Here is a 21,302-nt window from a genome sequence, read left to right on the forward strand (position 1 = left end):
AGAGGGAGTTCTGCCCTCAGGGTTAGGGTTAGAGGAGCTGAGTCAACGACAGGTGCAAGCAAAATAATAATATTATTTTTATTTTCAAATTGGGCTTTGTGTTACTGGTGCGGGAGCAGCCATTTAGTGAAATAGAATGATAACTAAATAACAAAATAACAATTAGGCCAAGAATGTCATGATAAATCAATATGATAAATCATTTCCCAGGTGGGGCAGTGTGACTCACCTGCCTCCAGCAGCATGGCGACAGTACGAGGGTCATCCGCCAGTGTTGCGTAGTGCAGCGCTGTACAACCACGGAAACCAGCCCTGCTACTGAGCCTGCTACTGAACTCATCTTCCCTGGATACCAACACTGAGAGAGAGAGGGAGGGGGGGGGGGATAATGAAAGAAGAGAGATGAATGAAAGGCAGGATTGTATTTTGATCATTTTCAAGTGCAGAGTTTTGAAAATAAAAGGAATTTCCACATTAAAGGGAGAACATGACATTTCTAAAAACAGACATAAACAAATGATTATGCATATGCAATAAAACTAGATCATATACAGTATAGTAATGTTAGTCTCTTTTAGAGTTGTACACACACAGGTGCACATTTCCCAGGCAAATTTCACGTTAGGATTCCACCCTGTTTTCACCTCTCCTTTTCTCCCTGCCTACATCTTCCCTCTCCTCATGTCTCCATCTTTTTCCCAAGAACTTTTACTGATTCATCCTCTTGCTTCCACTCCATGTCTCTTCCTTCCCCAACCATTGCCCTTTCTCTGTCTCTCCCCTACCCCCGCTCTCTCTTCCTCCCATCTCTCCTTCTCTCTGTGGTGTGTATGGATGTCTGAGAGGGATAATCATAGCTAACCCAATAAAGCGTCGCACAGGCCTGCCTAGCCCATCCATCAGTGTGCGTCTGGGAAATGCTTCCCCACGCAATGCCAGCCCGCGTGGACTGAAAACTGACAGCTATATAAATGTCTGCAATATACATATCCCATATAAATATGTCTATGGACCCAAAAGAGGGTGTGTGTGTGTGTGTGTGTGTGTTATTGTAGCAGAAACAAATAAAACCCAAAGCCATGATGGAGAATAAATAAATGAATAAATAAAATTCACAATGGGGAACAAATGAAACTATTACATATATGCAAATATGGGTGAGTGGGCTCATAAATGCTTGTGTCTACAGATAGAATTCATCTGTGTAATAATGACCAAATACATGCTCAGTGCTCACATATATTGTGTGTTTCTGCATCTTTCTGTATTACACATTTGTGTAGTAATGACCAGAACAAGGAACATTAGTTTCTGGGGAGGTTGAGGGAATGATGACATACTGATGAATGGCAACCTAACCTGCCGTGACCAAACAGAGTACATAGACAGATACAATTATACAGACTCACAAACACACTTACCCTCCAGGGAGTGGATGCCTTTTTCTCTGGACGTATCATAAACGTTGTTGAACTCGTCTCCTGCATTTGGGTCGGCACCAGATTCCAACAAGACCTTCACCACACTGGAACACACACACACACACACACACACACACACACACACACACACACACACACACACACACACACACACACACACACACACACACACACACACACACACACACACACACACACACACACACACACACACACACACACACACACACACACACACAATCATTTGGGCCACCAGGGGGAAGATCAGACACTGCCCAGTAGTTTCCATAGTGACTGATGACCATCTCCCTCCCTCTTCTCCCTGGTAGTATCCTATGCTTCAACGCGCTGTGTGTGTGTGTGTGTGTGTGTGTGTGATATAGCATGTACATATATATGCATTGATTGGGGGGGGTTCTGGCACTGTGGGGGACTCTGTGTGTGTGAGTATATGTGTATATGTCTGTACTCCTTCACTGGAGCGCACCGTGTTAGAGCAAACACAAGTCCCTTGGTAAAACCGTTCACCGTGACCCATCGGACATTCCAGGTACCGTCTCTATGTCTACGGCCCACATACACACCTCCTCCTCAAACCCCCACCCCACCCCCCCAACATGAGCAGTGGCTTTGACATTGAGACATACATGTAACAGATTGTCAACATCTGGCGTTTCCATAGGACAGAGATTAACATTTTGCCATGTATAAATCTGGGATGTGATTTGTCCAGATGTAAGACTGAATTGAAGCAGGATCACTTTCAAGGATCACATGAACATTGAAAAGTGCCTCTGGGAGTGTAGTTAACTCTGTGTATACTAATATATATGGTCTCTCTGTGCACTGTTCCTGTGGAGGAAGGGATATGGGGGCAGGGGGTAGTCTTTGTGTCTGACCGTGTGAGACGGAGAGGGTAGTAGGGTTGGAAGGGGGGGTACCTCCTTTTGTTACTGTATCAGTTTGGCTGGGGGGGGGGCAGTGACCCAAAGAGGGCTCTCACCCCTGCAAGCACTTCTACAAACACATCTCCTCCATCGCCGCCATCACACACTCCCACACAAAGTCACACGAGGGTGAGCAGGGGTGTGTAAAGAGGAGAGTTGGCCTGAAAAGGGTTAACAGTATCAGAAAGGTAAACATGAACGGATAAAGAGAGGAAGAATGGAGGGAGGAGGATGAGAAGTTGAAAGAGGGAGTTCCAATGAAAGAAAGAGGATTTGATTATAAAGGTGGTTGTGGGACTGTTAAACTATAACCAGTTCATAGTTTTACTAATAAAGTACTGATAAACTGGCTATTTATTTGGGTACAGAGAGAGATACAACACTCATTTGTGGCTTAAAATGGTGACGTCGCCACACCAACAAAAACACTATACTGCCAAGTGTCAACACCATCTGAATAACATAATATATAACTAATATAACTTCTTCCTGTTTCTCTACATCTCTCTCTCTCTCTCCCTCTCCCTCCCCCTCTCCCTCTCTCTTTACCAAACAGCCCTGGGGCGCAGGAAACAGACACTTCCGTTTCACCTGGTCTGACAGACGCCAGACCTGCCCCACCTGGCCAGACATTGCCCCCCACCTGGGGTCAACTAGCTGGACAGGAGGGAAGGAGGGGAGGCAGTCCAGCTGTCCAATAACACTATCTGCCCTATCATACTCTGAGGTATGGGGTGGTGGGATGGGGTCTAAAATTTAGAGAGAGGGTAGATTAGGGTCCTGGAAATGGGTTTCTGACACCTCTGTTGGCAATAGAATGTGCCTGCTAAATTAGTGGGTTTTATACTGGGTCCAGAGATGGACAGGCCATCTGAGCTTCTCCTAGGAATAACCCACTAGATTCCCAGATCTGTCAGGGAAGTGTCTCTCTTCTACCACATCTAGCCCCTCATTCCCATAATCCCGTCCCATTCCCACCCTAAAACCCATAATCCCACTCCACAGCTCTCCCCCTCTGGAGTTAAAACTATTCTCCCCATCTCTCTTTCCCAACGAGCCACTTATCCCCTCATCGCCCCACCATTCCCCTTTCCCAAAGAGCTGCTCACTCGGCCGGTCGGAACGGTCAACAGGCGTCACACTCGGCCGAGCGCTCATTGTGCACGTGAATGCAGGGAAGGATGGATGGAAAGAGAGAAAGAGAGATGGAGATGGGGATTGGGTGTTAAGAGTGTAAACAGGGGGCTGCCCTGCCCCTCCCTGATTTCAACCACATCAAAGCTAAGCAAACACACACAACCCTCAACCCCGCCCCTAATTCTCACAAAGCAACACATACACAGCCGAGCCCCAACCCCTGAATTTTGGATAGGGCGAACTACATAGTGACACCAGTGTGGGTCAGGAGTCCCAGGGTGAGAAGCAGAGCATGTGAGTGGAGTTGAGCAGTAGGAGATGCTGCTCCTCGCTCACGAGGCTGTGCTTGGGCTCGGCTCCCTCGCTCCACATCCTCTCCCCCCGCTCCGCTCCAAAACCGCTCACAGAAAAAAGGCTGTTGCTCAAAATACGCTCCATTTGTTTCTTTGTTTCAAACAATCATTTAACCCATTTAACCAACATTAACATCTTATCTTGAAAGTATTGACCTTATTTGTTTTAAAGTAATGAGAAAAACTGACCATTTGCTCAGTAATGAAAGTAAAAGTGACACTTGCTTGGAAGGCAGTAGTAGGAGGCCTGCTATGGCTTTATCATGTCATTAACTAAACATGTTTCCATGCAGGATTTCTTTTGAAAATCTGAAAAATGTATTGGCCGGATCATGCCCTGAGCTCGTAATGTAAATGGTATTAGAGCGAAATTGGCGGGAGAGAGAAGGCTGACGCTCCAGTGTTTTGAATACCCGCTCCATGCTCCAGTTAAATTACGTCCACTCCGATCCTCACATGCTCTGGTGAGGAGTGGGTGAGAGATGGCAGAGATAAACCCTAACCCTCAGCGACTAGGACCCTCCCATGAGCTAAGTCTTTTACTACTGGAGGCAAACCTGATATCCACCATTCAGCCAGCCAGAAATAAAACAAGAAAAGGAATACAAAGGTAGCAGTGTATTAAACCCTGTGCCTGATTTGTATACAGTGTGTGTGTGTGTGTGAGAGAGAGAGAGAGAGAGAGAGAGAGAGAGTGAGAGAGAGAGAGAGAGAGAGAGACAGAGTGATGTGTGTGTGCCTGTGCTCTGTCTTCCCTACAGCAGTTAGAGCTCACTGGGGGTTTACAGGACAGGATGAAGCACAGACGAGTGTCACACCCACACTGAGTTATAGCACTCATAACACACACACACAATCATAACAGAAACACTTAACACATCACACAGACAAAAACAGTGCATCACAACGGTCATACACATAGGACACAAGAGACATCAATATGATACCTAACACATACATCAACGTGCAACGTGCATCACATACACTACGTGCAAAAACAGGAGTCATACGTCAACACACTGCATACCACAGACAATATGTTCCTGAGGGTGGACTTGGGGGACTAACGTACTGTAGTAGTGAAGGACTAGCATGATGATATCAATCTTTTTCCAGTAGGAGACTATCACTCACTGACAGTAATCCCCAGAGACAGGAGAAGAGATGGGGCTCAATGAGAGGGTCCTATCGTTCATGCAGGGTGTACGTTTGCACTGTATTAGTGGAGGTTAAGGTTAGACAGAGACTGTGTGTGTGTGTGTGTGTGTCTGTGTTACACTGTATGTGTGTGTTTGCCCAGTGAGCTTGTGTCTATACCTTTTGCGGAGGACCCTAGAGGGACATGGCCCACTGGCTCTCCAGCTCCAAATTGGATTTGCCCCTGCTCTCTCCGCCTTAACTTCAACAACCAGGCTCAACCCCTCTCTCTGCTCTGTGTGTAGGGGGGGGGTGGGGTGAATTAATTTGTCGGGTAGAGGGGTTAGACGGGGGGAAAAGGTGGTCTGTCAGTGTGAAAGAAGCACTTTGCACTAAGATCTACTGTAGCAACTTGGGTTAAACACAGAGACGGCCTCACACTCCTTGTGTTACTCTTGTCTATAACTTATCTATAACTGTTCTGTACTGCATCATGTGTTTCATGTTTATGTGGACCCCAGGAAGAATAGCAACAGCTTATGGGGATCCTGATAACTAAACTACACACACGCACACGCACACACACACACACACAGTCTCTAACCTGTGTTGGCGGTTCATGGCGGCCACCATAAGAGGGGTCCAGCCCAGACGGTGGCGGTGGTTAGGCTCTACGCCCTCGCTCAGCAACCTGATGGGAAACAGGAACAGGAATTGGTTATGATGTCATCACAGCAAACCAAGGCGCACTGTATAGTTATTATGGTAACTATATTGTCCTCATAGGTACTAATACCTCCTGGCCCTTAGCCATAGCTACCTTTGGGCAAGTGTCTGAAGTATCTGTGCATGCACATGACTCGGAGTATGAGCTAGCTGTATGTGTGAGTTGAGCCCTATGCCTGGGGGAGAAGACATCAGACTCTTTCTATGAGAGGGGAAAGGAGGGGTGGGGCGTGTATGTTACTGATCTGTGCCTCTGTGCCCCCCCTCCTGTTCCGTTAGTGGATGGTGTCTGTGTTTACTGTAAACATCCTCGCTTTGCACAAACCCCTTCCTTGCCTCCCCTGGCTAGCTGGAGCCTCCACCCCCTGCCAAAACTAAATTAAAGCACTTAACACATCTGTGACTGTGTATCTGCAGCTGTAGTGTCACCTGCACCATCTGCTACAGAGAGACAGGTAACCTACACCCACCCACCCACCATATTCCACCCACCCACACCCAGGCTACTAACCCTGCACATCCTCCAGGAGTAAGTGTGTAATGTGAGAGAGAGGACCAGATGAGACACTGCTTCAACAATAACAGGGCAGGTGTGTGTGTCTCTGGGACAGATTCCCATTTTTATAATGATATGGTATATGATGTTTCACAGTCAGCAATGTGGAAGTTTTTTTTTTTACATAGAGACAGATGGTAGCACCCCCTCCTGAGTTCTGCTCCCATACTGAGCCCCTCTGTCACCCCCCTCCCATCCACACACAACCCTTTGCCCTCCTGTCCCATTGGTTCTGGGTGACCGGGTTTGGGGGCGCTAGGAAACCAGAGGGATGTGTGTTTGAGTTTGAGCTCAGCCTGAACCTGTGTGTCTGAGAGAGAAAGAATGGAGAGCAAAAAACAGAGAGCAAGGTCGTGCGAGAGGTGTGAGTATAGTGTCTCTGATATTGTCTCCTGTCCTCAGCCTCTCCTCTCTTGGCACACTGGAAACACGCAGACCTCTCTCCCCATCTAGTGGAGAAAACTGAGTAATCCAGTATGATATAAGAAATACACTTTCAAAAACTGCTCAGATAACAGGATTCCCAACTGTCCTGCTGGTCCTGTTCCAACACTGGAACTGAGGGTGTAAGACCAAGGCATGGACCGTATTCTTCAGCCTGCCTCAGTTTTGAGGGTGTGGCTTTAGATTGGTCCCAACAGCAACACACCTGATCCATCCTTGTATCTAAACATACTGGACTGGCAGTGACATTTCCTTTCCTAAGGACGACTTATATGCAAAATGTTAACGGGTGTGTGCGTGTGTGTGTTTGTTTGTTTGAGGATGTGTGTGTGTTATGTTAGTACCTGGCCACATCTGTAGAGTTATTGGTCCTCGATGCCTCAAGAAGTGCATCACCTTGGACGAGAAAAACAAAGAGTAAACACCATTGACAAGTGTACAGAGTTTAACACAAACACACACACACTGTGTAGCCCTGTTAATTATGCTATATTCACAACAACTGAATGAATATAATTTCAGGGCTAGCTGCAGTAACTTCTCACACATACACAGACATGCATGCATGCACACCCACCCACACACACACACACACACGAGAAGGCTACCTTTAGAATCGGTGTCTTTCTTAAGGCAGAAGGCCACTGCTGCAGCTGACAGTACCCCAGCAGTGGCCACTCCATACGGGCTGCGTCCACTCCTGCCATCTCCCCCGGTCCTTCCCCTGCTATCCTCCCAGTACTGGTTGTTATTGCGTCCCCTGGTGGCAATTGCGGCCCACGAGCTGCGGCGGACCTCTAGGTTAGAAAGCCACCTGGGGGCAAGGTGATGGTACTGCACCACCGGGCTTACACCAGGGGCTTTCGCCTCCTCGCTCAAGATGCCCTTTCGGGCAACCCGGGATGTGGACACGATGGGGTTCCGGTTTGTGTCCGGTGTCTCGAGGACACACTGGCTCTGCCCGGCGTCCCCGGTGCTGGTCTGCAGTACGCGGCAAGGAGACAGGCTGCGCGACCTTCGAATTAGCATCCGCGGCGGTAACGACGATAACATGGCGACAAACTCACTGAAATCACCCAAACCGTGGCACGTTCAGCCCAATAATAGGTGTAATATGAGTAATGAGTTCTCCTAAAAACGAAGACCACTAAATCCTCCTAACAGACCGTTATTTCCTTGGTATGGCAAAAGACGGCAGCATGTAAGTAGGCACGACAGTAGTAAGCAGCGGACACAGGACGAAAACAACCGCAGCATGGATGTCACTGGAACGCGCGGTGATTCATGGGAAGGGTAGTTCTCGTGGCTGTGACCGCTGAGCCAGCGCTTTCTAAGCTTCCTACCAAATTGTGTTCCAACTCTCCATGATGATATTTGGATTTTGCACATGCTAAAACAAGAAATTTGACATCAAGCTCAGCATGAAAATATCAGTTTTATGATGTCAGAAATTTTTTATAGTACAAAATTACATCTTTCCCAATGCGGTGTTTGGCCACCAGATGGCGCCAGGTCTAACGGCACATGAAGATAGACAGTCATTGAGAGACCCTCCCTGACGCAACGTCACTGACCATGTAGCTATCTCTAAAGTTAATTGATGATAAAGAACACATTATGATGAGAGTGTCACGATAAAATCTGCACACATAACCTCTGAAATATGTTCTTTTAAGTGTATTTCTTTGTCATGTACTTAATTTTTTTCTTAATACATTTTGAACTCAGATCCTTCAAAACCCAAACCCACAGAGCTGAGAGAAAATATGTAACGTTACTTTGTGACTTCCACACACTGAATTGAACTGATATAAAAGTGTTAGTTTTTCCAAACTCATTAATTTACTGTGGCCCATGCAGACCTCTACCGTGGATACAGTCCTGATACCAAAAATACATCCTGATTAACCATCAGGGAAGAGTCCAAGAGTCGCAGTGTTCAAATAGTACGCTATCTGTCGTGGCAGGATTATATAGTATAAGTCAAGAGGGTGTGTGTGTGTGTGTGTGTGTGTGTGTGTGTGTGTGTGTGTGTGTGTGTGTGTGTGTGTGTGTGTGTGTGTGTGTGTGTGTGTGTGTGTGTGTGTGTGTGTGTGTGTGTGTGTGTGTGTGTGTGTGTGTGTGTGTCTGTCTGTCTGTCTGTCTGTCTGTCTGTCTGTTAGTGGTCGTTACAGTTGATTCTTTATAAAGTACTCTGTACTTTATAAAGTACCCTGGCCCAGAGTTGAGATGATATAATGTGTGTGTGTGTGTGTTTCATGGTGAGCTAGATTATATCCCTGAGTGCTTGGCTGGGCTAAGGAATGTTTTCAATTCTGGACTTTTGTGCAGCCATATCTTATACAATGTAGTTCTGAGGATGATGAGAGAACTGTCTCAGTGACAAGAGAACATGAGAACGTGAACAATGAAGGGAACAGGATGAAAGGTTTAAGAGAAGGATGAGTAGGCTACACGTCAGCTAGGACCAGGCGCGCGTCCTCGTTGGTTCCTGTATGTGCGGGTAGCTGAATGGGCGGTTCCACTCTGATTGTCAATCTCTTATCGCAGCCCCGTTGCATACCGCTCTCCTCTCCTCCACATCATCACTATCAATTCTACAACGTCAATGAACACACAAACCCGCAAACAACAAAGGGGGAGCTGAATTTCATTCGGACCACAATTTAGCTTACCTCAACACACCGGACAGGCGGACACAGTGACAGGTCTACTGGCTTGCATCACCAGCCGAGAGACGCGGAAACAAACATATGGCTATCTGAGAGCTGCTGTTGGTCAGGACTGGGTCGATACTGATTCATTTGTTAACGTCTGGAAAAACGGTCAGTACTGTGATAGTTTGGATTAAAAACGCAGATATTTGTAATTCTGTAGTTGTATTTTCAGTGTTTTCTTCGGGGTTAGTGACTTTATACTGCGAGCTTATGCTAAACACTTTAGACATCACAAGACGCGGTTTATGGGGTCGCGTGCTCAGCATGTGTATATAAAGCTTCTTGTGAAGAAAATTTAATTATAGAAGTAGCCTGATTTAGTCAGAGGAGGAGAGGACATTGCGTCGATTCCTCCTGTACCGGCCGTCCGCTCCTGGCCTCCGGGAGTCTCCTCCTTCCGTGATCTGCCGTTTCCTTCCCGGTGAGCTGAGTTGGGCTCTCCCCAGTAACGAACCATGTCAAGTGAGTGTGTGTTGATACCGGATGACCGGGCGTTCGCCAGCTTTAAAGCGGAATGCGGGAGTGAGCAAGGCTGGAGTTTGACCTACAACAAGGCTGGAATCACGGTGTGGACCAAGGCCTTAGACGAGGAGAAGTCACTTCACAAAATCAAGGTGAGAACTGGCTACAGGTGAGTCAAAAAGAATAATGTATAATAGTGCTTAGTTGTGAGACTATAGTAGGGAAAGGGAGTTTAGGATGTTGAGCGGTATTAAGATGTTGAAGAGAATTAACTGCAATGCTAAAATGATTTTTTAGAATGTTCAGGAGTTTAGTATATTAGAGTTTATGCACCTGAGTGTTCTGAGTGTTCCACTTAAGTTGGACAAAACTTGGATTATGTGTGTGTCTCTGTATTTGTCTGTGTGTGTGTTTGTGTGTATTACTTGGTAAGTATCCGGGTATGTGGCAAGGCTGCTGGGCAATAGGTGTTGACATGGAGTTGTTTGATGAAGGGGAGACTGGAGACAGGGGATAGGGAGGGGAGGCTGCGAGGAAATGGAAGGTCCAACAGGATGTGGACAGCCTGCCTGTGATTAATCAGCGGTGATGTAACATTTGTAGAGTTGACCTGCTGTTTCCTAGCTGAGGCTACAGAAAACCTTTGTGTGTGTGTGTGTGTGTGTGTGTGTGTGTGTGTGTGTGTGTGTGTGTGAGAGAGAGCAGGTGTTTGTGACGTAAGTTCCAGGTGCTATGTGGCAGTGTGTTTCCCACATGGACATAGATTTGGGTTGTGTATGAGACAGGTACTTAAGGTGTGTGTGTGTGTGGCCTGTGTCTGTGGGTGTGTGTCTGTGTACGTGAGACAGGAGTGTGTCCGTTGGGCTGATTTGCCTAATACCACAGAGAGTATCTTATGTATACCTAGGGAGTGTCCCTGTCTTATGTAGTATAAACACAGTAGAGGATAGATATGTGTGTGTGTGTAGGGTAATAGGACTACTGACCTGCCTCTCCCTCTCTGTTTGTAGAGCTATTATGAGAAGACCCACCTGTCCTCTATGAATAAGTAGAGAGCTTACCTCGACACACACACACACACACACACACACACACACACACACACACACACACACACACACACACACACACACAGACTATTTACACACATTTCTCTGGCAGAGGAGTTGTTGAGCCATACTAACAGATTAAATCCCACTTTAGAAACAAGCCTTTGTCCCTCTTTACTTTTGTGTTTGTAAAACAGTGTGGTGGAAGCTCATTGGTCACCATATTGTTTATGCCTGTCTGATTTGCAAAACATGAAGGTGCAGAGGTGACCACCCCTACCTACTGTAAGTCCTGCCTCTGCTACTCTCATACAGGAGTTCTGTGTGTGTGTGTGTGTGTGTGTGCGTGTGTGTGTGTGTGCGTGTGTGTGTGTGTGCGTGTGTGTGCGTGTGTGTGTGTGTGCGTGCGCGTTTATGATTACAGTGTGTATGCTCAGGAGGCAGTGATGCACAGATGCTGTTCCTTCTATATATACTGGAATGAAAGCTTCGATACTCTACTAGCTGGTGCATGTGAAATTAGTGTGTGGTGTGTAGGCCTATGTGTTATGTGCTTCCCTCTCTCTCTCTCTCTCTCTCTCTCCCCCCCCCTCTCTTTGTGGTATTCCGGCTGTGTTCTCCCTGGAGGCTTATAGCAGTAAAGAACAATGACATGCAAAATGCTGAGGCACTGAAACCTTGAGGGGGGGGGGGGGGGGGAGGAGGAGGACAGCAGGGGAGCAAAGTGGGAGAGAGAGAAACACAGAGGAAGGAAAATAATGAGTGAGAGAAGATGGCTGCTGTCTACTCTTATTCTGGTAATCCAGGATCATCATGATCATTTGCAGTGTAATTACCATCGTCAATAACCTATCACACTAATGACTTTTATTCATCTAACATCATCACTGCCCTCCCTACACACACATGCACTGAGAGAGCAAAGCTGAGTGGTGCTTGTGTCTGTGAGTGTATTTGCACATTGTGTGGGTGGTTTATATGGTGGGTTGTGTATGTGAGAGGTTTGACAGGCTGTCAGACTGCCCTGATTCCACCCCCCACCCCCAAAGTACACACACACACACGCACACACACACAGAGAGAGACACACACAGTAGACTCCCTCTAACAGCCTTCTTGCCTGCAGACAGAGGGAAGCCCTGCTCTGAATCATCACAGAATCCCTCCCTGCTCTCTTCCACACTCGTCTACCAGAGTGAAGCAGAACAGATGAGCTTTGACAGGCCTGAGGGAGAGAGAGAGAACGGGAGAGTGAGTGTGTGTGAGTGAGTGAGTGAGTGAGTGAGTGAGTGTGTGTGAGTGTCTGGGGTAGGATGTGTAGCTTATGTTTCTGTATGAAAGACTAATTAGTGGGTTTAGATAGCAGCTGACAATAGTTATGTCTTTTGCAGTTTGAACGTGTGTGTGGGTGTTTGTTTGTCTGTCTGTCGGGGATACTGTTTAAGGGCAGAGGTGATGTCATCTGAGTGGACTTATTGTGGCTGCCACCCATGATCACTTCTAGAGTTAAGAGTCTACTGGTCACCTTCTGTACCCTACTGTACACCTTTTCTCTTTCTATACACCTCTCCCTCATCCCCCACCTTTCTCTCTGTCTCTTCTTCCCTCATCAGAAGTGTAGTGTACTGAATTAGTTTAATACAATTACGGTGTTGTTCCCCCCCCCCTCACTCCCTCCCTCTCTTTTTTCCTCTCCAGTTTCAGTCTGCCCTGAGGACACAACAGCTCCATTATTCTCACTGCTCCATCGTGACTTAAGTCCCTAGTCAATCTACCCCCCCCCCCTCACACACACACACACACACACACACACACACACCTATCATAGTTGAGTCAGATTAGTGTGTGTGTGTGTGTGTGTGGGGGGGGGGGGTTACGTTTTATGCGCTCCTAGTATTGTCCATTCAGTTATGCACTCCGTGTACACCAGCGGGGTCTCTTGCATCAGAGCCAGTAGTAATCAGACTCTCAGAGGAGGAAAGCTTAAGTGCTTGAAAATGTCCCTTTTACCATATTCATAAAAAAAAGTTATAAAGGTTATTTAGGTATAAAAGTTGTCATTACTCCGAAAGTATTTAGGAGACCTCAAAAGGTGTCCTTACTTGTTATGAGTATAGTGTCCACACACATTTCAGAAGAGGAGAGATGTTCTACAAACAAAGCAGAGTTACTTAAAAGATACCAGTTGGATAGGGATGGAAATTGTGCTACTAACCTCGTTAGGCATGCTAGCACCACATCTTTGGGACGGTCTTTTGCGCTCTCTGAAGAAATGAAAATAATGCTTGTGCTTTTTGGCAACAGAAAAAATGCATCGGTGTAATTACTGATTTCCTGACCACCGTCAAATTGTCCGTCTTTTAGATTATTATGGGCCTTTTCAAAATGTCGATGTTCTCAATATGCTTACATTTGAAAAGGGATTCATTTCGGTCGCTGGGCAAAATAGTATAAATACAAAATAATAATAAAATAAATAAATAATATCCCTCCCCTTTTGGGGATTCCTTTCCATAAGTGTAAATGCATGCTTTGGTATTGATAACAAATAACTGATTCAGAATGTACTGCAGGCGCTACAGCCATTGTTTGTATTTGCACAAATTAGATATTTGTATATATTAATTCATGTTCAGCCTAGGCTACTTGATCATAGCTGTTTACACTGGTAGCCTGCCAGAGGCTCATGCGGCGGTGAGATTACAATATTGGATGTGCGTATAGCCTATTACTTTTCTTATTTAGGCTTTTACTAATCAACAATCAAAGCAATTAAACTGTTGAGTAAGGAGAAGGAAAGCCTGTATATAGTTGTGCTTTGATAAAACCACCAACATTGGTTAGATATTGTCGGCTCGTTTACATCTGCTCTAACATAAATGAACCCGAACCCGATGGAGAAAATGTGTGAATTACCTATGCTCCCCAAAGAGAAAAAGGGTTTAAATCAAGTAACATTAATGCATGATAGATTACCTTGGAGTTTCCACAGGGCGTGCTGAACGCAAAACAGTAACAATAATAACAGTCATTGTCATTCGCGTGGATTGGCGCTTCTTGAGTATATCAACCGAAGAGAATTGGCTAATTTAGTTTATCATCGTGGTGAGTTGAGCTTTTATCACGCCAAGCGTCTTTTCAACTGTACTTTTATCATATTGCGCAGACAAGTGAAGGTCCGACTGTGCATGCACGCGCGGTTGGCAAACAATCTAGGTTTCTGTAGTTTATTCTCGCTGCTCTGTCCTATGAAAGGTCGACCTATTGAAAAACTACGTAATCTCAATAATTTCCTGGATACAAGTTGATGGCAACTCCGCGCGTATGATTTTACTCCTAAACAGAGTCTTCACTACTCCGATCTTCTCTTAATTGAGTGAAGAGGGATGAGGAAAGAGGAAGAGGATGAGAAGGAACTTTGTGACTGATTGCTAATGAGGGTGAAATAATCTGTGACAGATTCATCCTCATCTCTCTCTCGTAGAAACGGTGTAACTCTAGGGCTACAGACCAATGGTGGGAGGTGTGTGTGTTTGTGTGTTTAAAAAGCCTGAAGCTTGAACACACACACACACACACACACACACACACACACACACACACACACTCTTCTTTCCCAACCACTTGATTGATGAATAAAAAGTAGATATGTGTAGTACTATTCTTGATTTGGCTGTGTCCTCTGTTTCATGACAAGCTTGTATGCTTAGCTGTAGTAATAGTGTAGTAAAGGTGTTCATTGACCTGTCTCTTAATTTAAACACACACACACACGCACACAGAGTTTCTGAAGTGTATTTGGAATCAGACAGCATCCACTTTTGTGTATATTTTTGTTTTCTCTAGGGAGTGTGTTGATTTGTTGTGTGCTTGTCTGTGTTTTCTACAGTGTTTCTTCTGCAACCATGTCGTGTGTGTGTGTGTGTGTGTGTGTGTGTGTTTAATGTGTTTATGTGTGCTTCTACAGTGTCGGATGGTGTGTAAGGATGTATCAGCTGAGACCATGTATGACATTCTCCACGACATTGAGTACCGGCGGAAATGGGATGCAAACGTCATTGAGACCTTCGACATTGGAAAACTCACTGTCAACGCAGACGTTGGATACTACTCCTGTACGGCAGACACACACACACACACACACACATACACATTACATACATTACACACCCACACAATTATCATGATGTTTTGTGGTTGTAGATCTGAACAAAGTGGTAGTGTAAACAGTGTGGTAGAAGCTCATTTGTCACCATGTTGTTTATACTTGTCTGGTTCATTTAGATTGGAATAGGTGTTTATTATTATTATTAGTTATATTATCAGATTTCAGCATTTCACCATATACAAACACACACACACACACACACAAACACACACACACACACACACAGCGGTGTGTTAACTTGGCTCCACCTCTTCCTATCTCTGTGTTTAGGGAAGTGTCCAAAGCCTCTTCGAAACCGTGATGTCATCACATTGCGCTCCTGGCTTCCAATGGGAGGAGATTATATCATCATGAACTACTCTGTCCAACACGCCGTGAGTGTACACACACACACACACACACACACACACACACACACACACATATACACTCACTGGCCACTTTATTAGGTACACCTTGCTAGTACCGGGTTGGACCCCCTTTTGCCTTCAGAACTGCCTTAATTCTTTGTGGCATAGATTCAACAAGGTGCTGGAAACATTCCTCAGAGATTTTGGTCCATATTGACATGATAGCATCACGCAGTTGCTGCAGATTTCTCGGCTGCACATCCATGATGTGAATCTCCCGTTCCACCACATCCCAAAGGTGCTCTATTGGATTGAGATCTGGTGACTGTGGAGGCCATTGGAGTACAGTGAACTCATTGTCATGTTCAAGAAACCATTTTGAGATGATGTGAGCTTTGTGACATGGTGTGTTATCCTGCTGGAAGTAGCCATCAGAAGATGGGTAGACTGTGGTCATAAAGGGATGGACATGGTCAGCAACAATACTCAGGTAGGCTGTGCCATTTAAACAATGCTCAATTGTTACTAAGGGGCCCAAAGTGTGCCAAGAAAATATCCCCCACATCATTACACCACCACCAGCAGCCTGAACCGTTGATACAAGGCAGGATGGATCCATGCTTTCATGTTGTATACGCCAAATTATGACCCTACCATCTGAATGTCGCAGCAGAAATCGAGACTCATCAGACCAGGCAACGTTTTTCCAATCTTCTGTTGTCCAATAGAATTTCTATTGTCTATTTTGGTGAGCTAGTGCGAATTGTAGCCTCACTTTCCTGTTCTTAGCTGACAGGAGTGGCACCCGGTGTGGTCTTCTGCTGCTGTAGCCCATCTGCTTCAAGGTTCGACGTGTTGTGCATTCAGAAATGGTCTTCTGCATACCTTGGTTGTAATGAGTGGTTATTTGTGTTACTGTTGCCTTTCTATCATCTTGAACCAGTCTGGCCATTCTCCTCTGACCTCTGGCATCAACAAGGCATTTTCGCCCAGAGAACTGCCGCTCACTGGATATTTTCATTTTTTCAGACCATTCTCTGTAAAAACCTACAGATAGTTGTGCGTGAAAATCCCAGTAGATCAGCAGTTTCTGAAATACTCAGACCAGCCCGTCTGGCACCAACAACCATGTCACGTTCAAAGTCACTTAAATCACCTTTCTTCCCCATTCTGATGCTCGGTTTGAACTTCAGCAGGTCGTCTTGACCATGTCTACATGCCTAAATGCATTGAGTTGCTGCCATGTGATTGGCTGATTAGATATTTGCGTTCACAAGCAGTTGAACAGGTGTACCTAATAAAGTGGCCGGTGAGTGAGTGAGTGAGTGTGTGTGTGTGTGTGTGTGTGTGTGTGTATATATATATATATATATATATATATATATATATATATATATATATATATATATATATATATATATATATATATATATATATATATATATATATATACAGTGCCCTGCATAAGTAATGGGACAGTGAAGCATTTTTTTCTTCTTTTGGCTCTACACTCCAAAAGTTTGTTAAAGTAAGTAAGGTTAAAGTAGAGATTCACAGCTTTTATTTGATGGTATTTGTGTACATATTGGTTTCACCATTCAGAAAAAACACTTTTTATGCATAGTCCCCCTATTTCTGGGTACCCAAAAGTAATGAGACAATTGGCTTGACAGGTTTTTCTGGTAAGTCAGGAGTTTTTCCATCACATAATTTTTCAGACATAAGAGAGCTGTCAATGTCTAGTATTTATTCTAGGCGTTGCTTTTGGATCCTGCTATTGGTGTCTGTCAACATGTGGACCAAAGAGGTGTCAATGAAAGACAAGGAAGCCTTTATTAGGCTGAAAAATCAGACAAAAGCTATCAGAAACATATCAACAGTTTGGAACATCATTAAAAAGAAAAAAACCCACTGGTGAGCTCAGCAATCGCAAAGTTTGGTAGGTCAAGACAGACTTCTAGAGTGGATAACCGAAGAATACTCATAATTAAGAAAAAAAAATAAACAACTGTCCCACTGATCAGGAACACTGTCCAGGAAGTAGGCGTGAAAGTGTCAGAGACTACCATCCCAGAATACGTCACCAGCTGAACTACAGAGTAGTCTGATTCCAAATACTGTCTGATTCCAAATACACTTCAGAGTTTCACACTGCAATGTGAAACCACTCAAAAAGGATGGTCACTTAAATTAGCTAAAAACTACCTAAAAAGCCTGAAGAGGTCTGGAAAATGGTCTTGTGGACAGATAAGATGAATATCACCAGAATGATTGCAAGTGGAAAGATTTACAACATACCAGCTTATCTGTAAAACATGATGGAGGGGGTTTTAACTTGTCTTAATTGATGATGAACTGCTGACGGCAGCAGCAGAATGTATTCTGAAGGGTACAGAAACATCTTATCTGCTCAAGTGCAAGTAAATGTCTCCAAATTCATTGGATGGCACTACATCATACAGTTAGACAATGACCCAAAACATACTGCCTTGGCAACTAGGGAGTTTTTCAGGGCCAAAAAGTGTAAAGTTCTTGACTAGCAATGTCAACCTTAAGATTTTCCAATTTATTATGCATTTCATTTTCTGACGATATGATTTTAGTCTAAAATACCTCAAAACAAACAACTGAAGATGGCTGCAATAGAGCAATAATGGCCTAGCAGAGAATCACCAGAGAAGACACCCAGCATCTGGTGAGGTCAATGGGATGCAGACTTAAGGCAGTTGCATGCAAAGGATTGTTGACCAAATACTAAACATGGGTGCTTAATTTGGACATTTGATATCTGTCCCATCACTTTTGGGTACCCTGAAACAGGGAGACTATGCATAAAAAGTATTTTAATTTCTGAATGGTAAAACTAATATGTACACAAATAGCAAATAAAAACTGAGAATCTCTACTTTAACCGCATAGTAATTGTTTGATTTTAAAATCCAAACTTTTGGAGTGTAGAACGAAGAGAAAGAATGCTTCACTGTCATTACTTACGCAGGGTATATATAAACACACACACACACACACACACACACACACACACACACACACACACACACACACACCTGTTGTGACCATGTTGAGAGAAACCCATCAGTAAATATATAGGTATATGGTTTTGGTGAGTGGACTTGGGTATTGTCTTATAAAGGTGTGTTGAGTGTGTGATTGTGTGATATGCAAACATGAGTATTTTCTCAGTCTAGGAAGGCTATGGGTGTAATATGTAAACGAATCCTCTGGCATTTTAATAAAGCTTTATCGCTCTGTGAAAAGTAGAGAGCTGGCCTGTGTGTGCTGAGTAGGGCAACAGTAATCCAGGGTTAGATAACTTGACACTCAGACAGAACACTTCTTGGAAGTAAGCGTCTGGCAGTCTGGATGTGTGTAGCTCAATCCTAAACTGAAACTGAACTCTCCTTCCCTTGATGACTTGCCCTTGAGAGAAGTGAGAATAACACATCTGAAACCAATGGTTATGTGCCACAGCATTGGCTGTGTAGCTTGATATCAAATTGCTATATCACATGATGGAGTTAGAAAATATACTGTATTAAACACCTATTCAGGTGCTATGAAATCGGTCTGGAACACCCCCATACTGTTATCATAACTCCAGCTCAGCTCAGCTCAGTCAGAGGTAAGTGTTCAGTTTGGTACCAGGCCCATGTCAATGGGCCATTTTGCTTGGTGGAGGAAGAGGGCGAAAAACATCCTGTGTAGGAAGCAACCCCCCTGTTCTACCCTTCTCGTCCTCCCCCCACCTCTCTCTATCTCTCTGTGTGAGTGAGGGACGTTGAGGGAAAGATAAGAGCTCTCATGTGACTTCATGCTGCTGTGTGCTTCCGCATTCCTTCACTCATACACAGCCACTGCACAACAAATCACAGAGCTTGAGTTACAGTGAAGGTAGCATGACTGAGTCTGTAGCCTCACTGCTGTGAGTCCACTGTGTCACTCATGATAAGTGCTTCTTATTTATATAAGTGCATAGCATATTCTAACACTCTCATAAGTGCACTGCAGTTCACCACATACATATATTCCTTTGACTTGCTGTGGATATCTGAAGGTTCTGGTTTAGAACATGTATTCACTTGAGTCCCATACAACTGCATATAACTGCAGTCCACCAGGCCTACTGTAACTCTTCTGTTTTCCAATTGTTTTTTTATATGTGTGTTCTTGCAGAAATATCCACCTAAGAAGGACATGGTACGAGCCGTTTCCATCCAGACAGGCTACCTGATCCAGAGCCAAGGACCAAACCACTGCACTCTCACCTACCTGGCCCAGGTAGACCCCCGAGGTAACACATGCAAGCACGCACACTGGCACGCACACTGACACACACACACACACACACACACACACACACACAAGTGGTTAATGTGTGGAGAGATCTAATTAATGATTCATACTCATGACCTTTCCTCCATCTCTCTTTCATTAAAGCTTTACAGTGTTACAAATATAGAGGGTGGGGTTCAACTTGATCTGGGTCACACGCCATGGAATGTAGTATCTTAATCCCCTTTTTTCTCTCCTTCCCTCTCTCCTTTTTGTCTAGGTTCACTACCCAAGTGGGTTGTTAACAAGTCTTCTCAGTTTCTTGCTCCCAAAGTAAGTGCATTCCAGGCTGTTTATGTCCACACTGCACATCATTACACATACACACTCCAACTACATTGCAGCTCAGAAGTGGGAGAGGGAGAGAGGGAGAGGGAGAGGGAGAGAGAGAAGGTAAGAGGGAGAGGAAGAGAGACTAGTTGTCAGGAATCAACATACACATGGCAGCACATGCATGTTTAATTTATGATCCCTCCCACGCATCCCTGGGCTGCGTGCGTGCGTTGGTCCACAGTATCTCAAATGAACACAACATGACGAGGGGGGCCCTTTACTCGACATCTAATACCAACAACAACATGCACACACACATTTTGGTTGAGGTACTTATGCCTGGGTTGTTGTGTGTATCATACGTGTGTTTTTTGTTAGTCGTCTTAATGTTAATGAAACCACTAAGATAAATATGTTTTAGCTGAATGGGGAATGAGGCACAAAGCCAGAGATGTTGGCGTAGCCTACATGTATCCCTGTGGTCTGTAACTTTGTCCTAACTGCAGGTCTCTCTTTCTCTGTGTACATACTGTACAGGCTATGAAGAAGATCAACAAGGCATGTTTGAAATATGGAGAGTGGAAGCAGAGACATAACCCTGGCTTTAAGCCCTGGCTCTACCCAGAGCAGACTACACTACCCAGCATTCCCCTCTCTGAGCTTAGTGTCCAGCATGCTGACAGTCTGGAGAACATCGACGAGAGTGCTCTCGCTGAGACACAGGAGAGAGACAGCGACTAATACACACACACACACACACACACACACACACACACACACACACACACATATATATATATATATATATATATATATATATATATATACACATACACTAATTGCTCTTGTCACTTTCTTTCTATCCTATTTCCCGTTGTACATGATCTGTCTGGGTCACATGTTTCACTGTGTCAACATCACATATGCAGGTGTGTAGAAGGCAGTCTGAACAAACATACTCAAACAAACACGTCAGCTGTCTGCTCCTCACCAATGGAGATGTATGAATGTATGGAGAGTTTCAAAATTGAATACAGATTCCTACAGAGGTTTTCAAATTGAGAATGTGACCTGAGTCTTTCTTTCACTGTGTGTCATTGTGTGGATATGTGTGTAGCGTGTGTGTGTTGCTAAAAGAGGTCTCTGACAAATGATTGACCTGATTAACAGATTGTTCTGGTCTGATTCTAT

At 44.7% G+C, this 21,302-nt stretch overlaps 2 protein-coding genes across 4 annotated transcripts in view; one reads left to right on the forward strand and one right to left on the reverse strand.

The window, feature by feature from the left end:
• Positions 1-7,931, reverse strand: part of clpb (ClpB family mitochondrial disaggregase) — a 28,822-nt gene extending 20,891 nt beyond the window's left edge. For all 3 annotated transcript variants that reach the window (XR_014554917.1, XM_083695863.1, XM_083695864.1), the window contains exons 1-5: positions 7,351-7,931; positions 7,087-7,138; positions 5,621-5,707; positions 1,422-1,525; positions 230-358 (exon numbers count right to left, since the gene is read on the reverse strand). Coding sequence is in view for 2 of the 3 variants with exons in the window: in XM_083695863.1 (XP_083551989.1) it covers positions 230-358; positions 1,422-1,525; positions 5,621-5,707; positions 7,087-7,138; positions 7,351-7,795 (817 nt within the window). In the remaining variant the exon portion in view is untranslated. The remainder of the gene's footprint in view (positions 1-229; positions 359-1,421; positions 1,526-5,620; positions 5,708-7,086; positions 7,139-7,350) is intronic.
• A 1,355-nt stretch (positions 7,932-9,286) lies between these two features.
• stard10 (StAR related lipid transfer domain containing 10) lies at positions 9,287-20,942 on the forward strand. Its single transcript, XM_083696164.1, has 6 exons — positions 9,287-10,073; positions 14,938-15,085; positions 15,409-15,512; positions 19,680-19,797; positions 20,059-20,111; positions 20,649-20,942. The coding sequence occupies exons 1-6, from the start codon at positions 9,915-9,917 to the stop codon at positions 20,850-20,852; spliced, it is 786 nt and encodes a 261-aa protein (XP_083552290.1). The 5' UTR covers positions 9,287-9,914; the 3' UTR covers positions 20,853-20,942.
• Positions 20,943-21,302: the final 360 nt, after the last annotated feature.

This window comes from Argentina silus (genome assembly GCF_951799395.1).
Source record: "Argentina silus genome assembly, chromosome: X".
Lineage (NCBI taxonomy): Eukaryota > Metazoa > Chordata > Actinopteri > Argentiniformes > Argentinidae > Argentina > Argentina silus.

Coding starts and splice junctions, on each gene's coding strand:
- stard10 (XM_083696164.1), top strand. CDS start 9,915: ATGTCAAGTGAGTGTGTGTTGATACCGGATGACCGGGCGTTCGCCAGC. Junction 10,074..14,937: donor AGTCACTTCACAAAATCAAG/GTGAGAACTGGC, acceptor GTGCTTCTACAG/TGTCGGATGGTGTGTAAGGA. Junction 20,112..20,648: donor CTCAGTTTCTTGCTCCCAAA/GTAAGTGCATTC, acceptor CATACTGTACAG/GCTATGAAGAAGATCAACAA.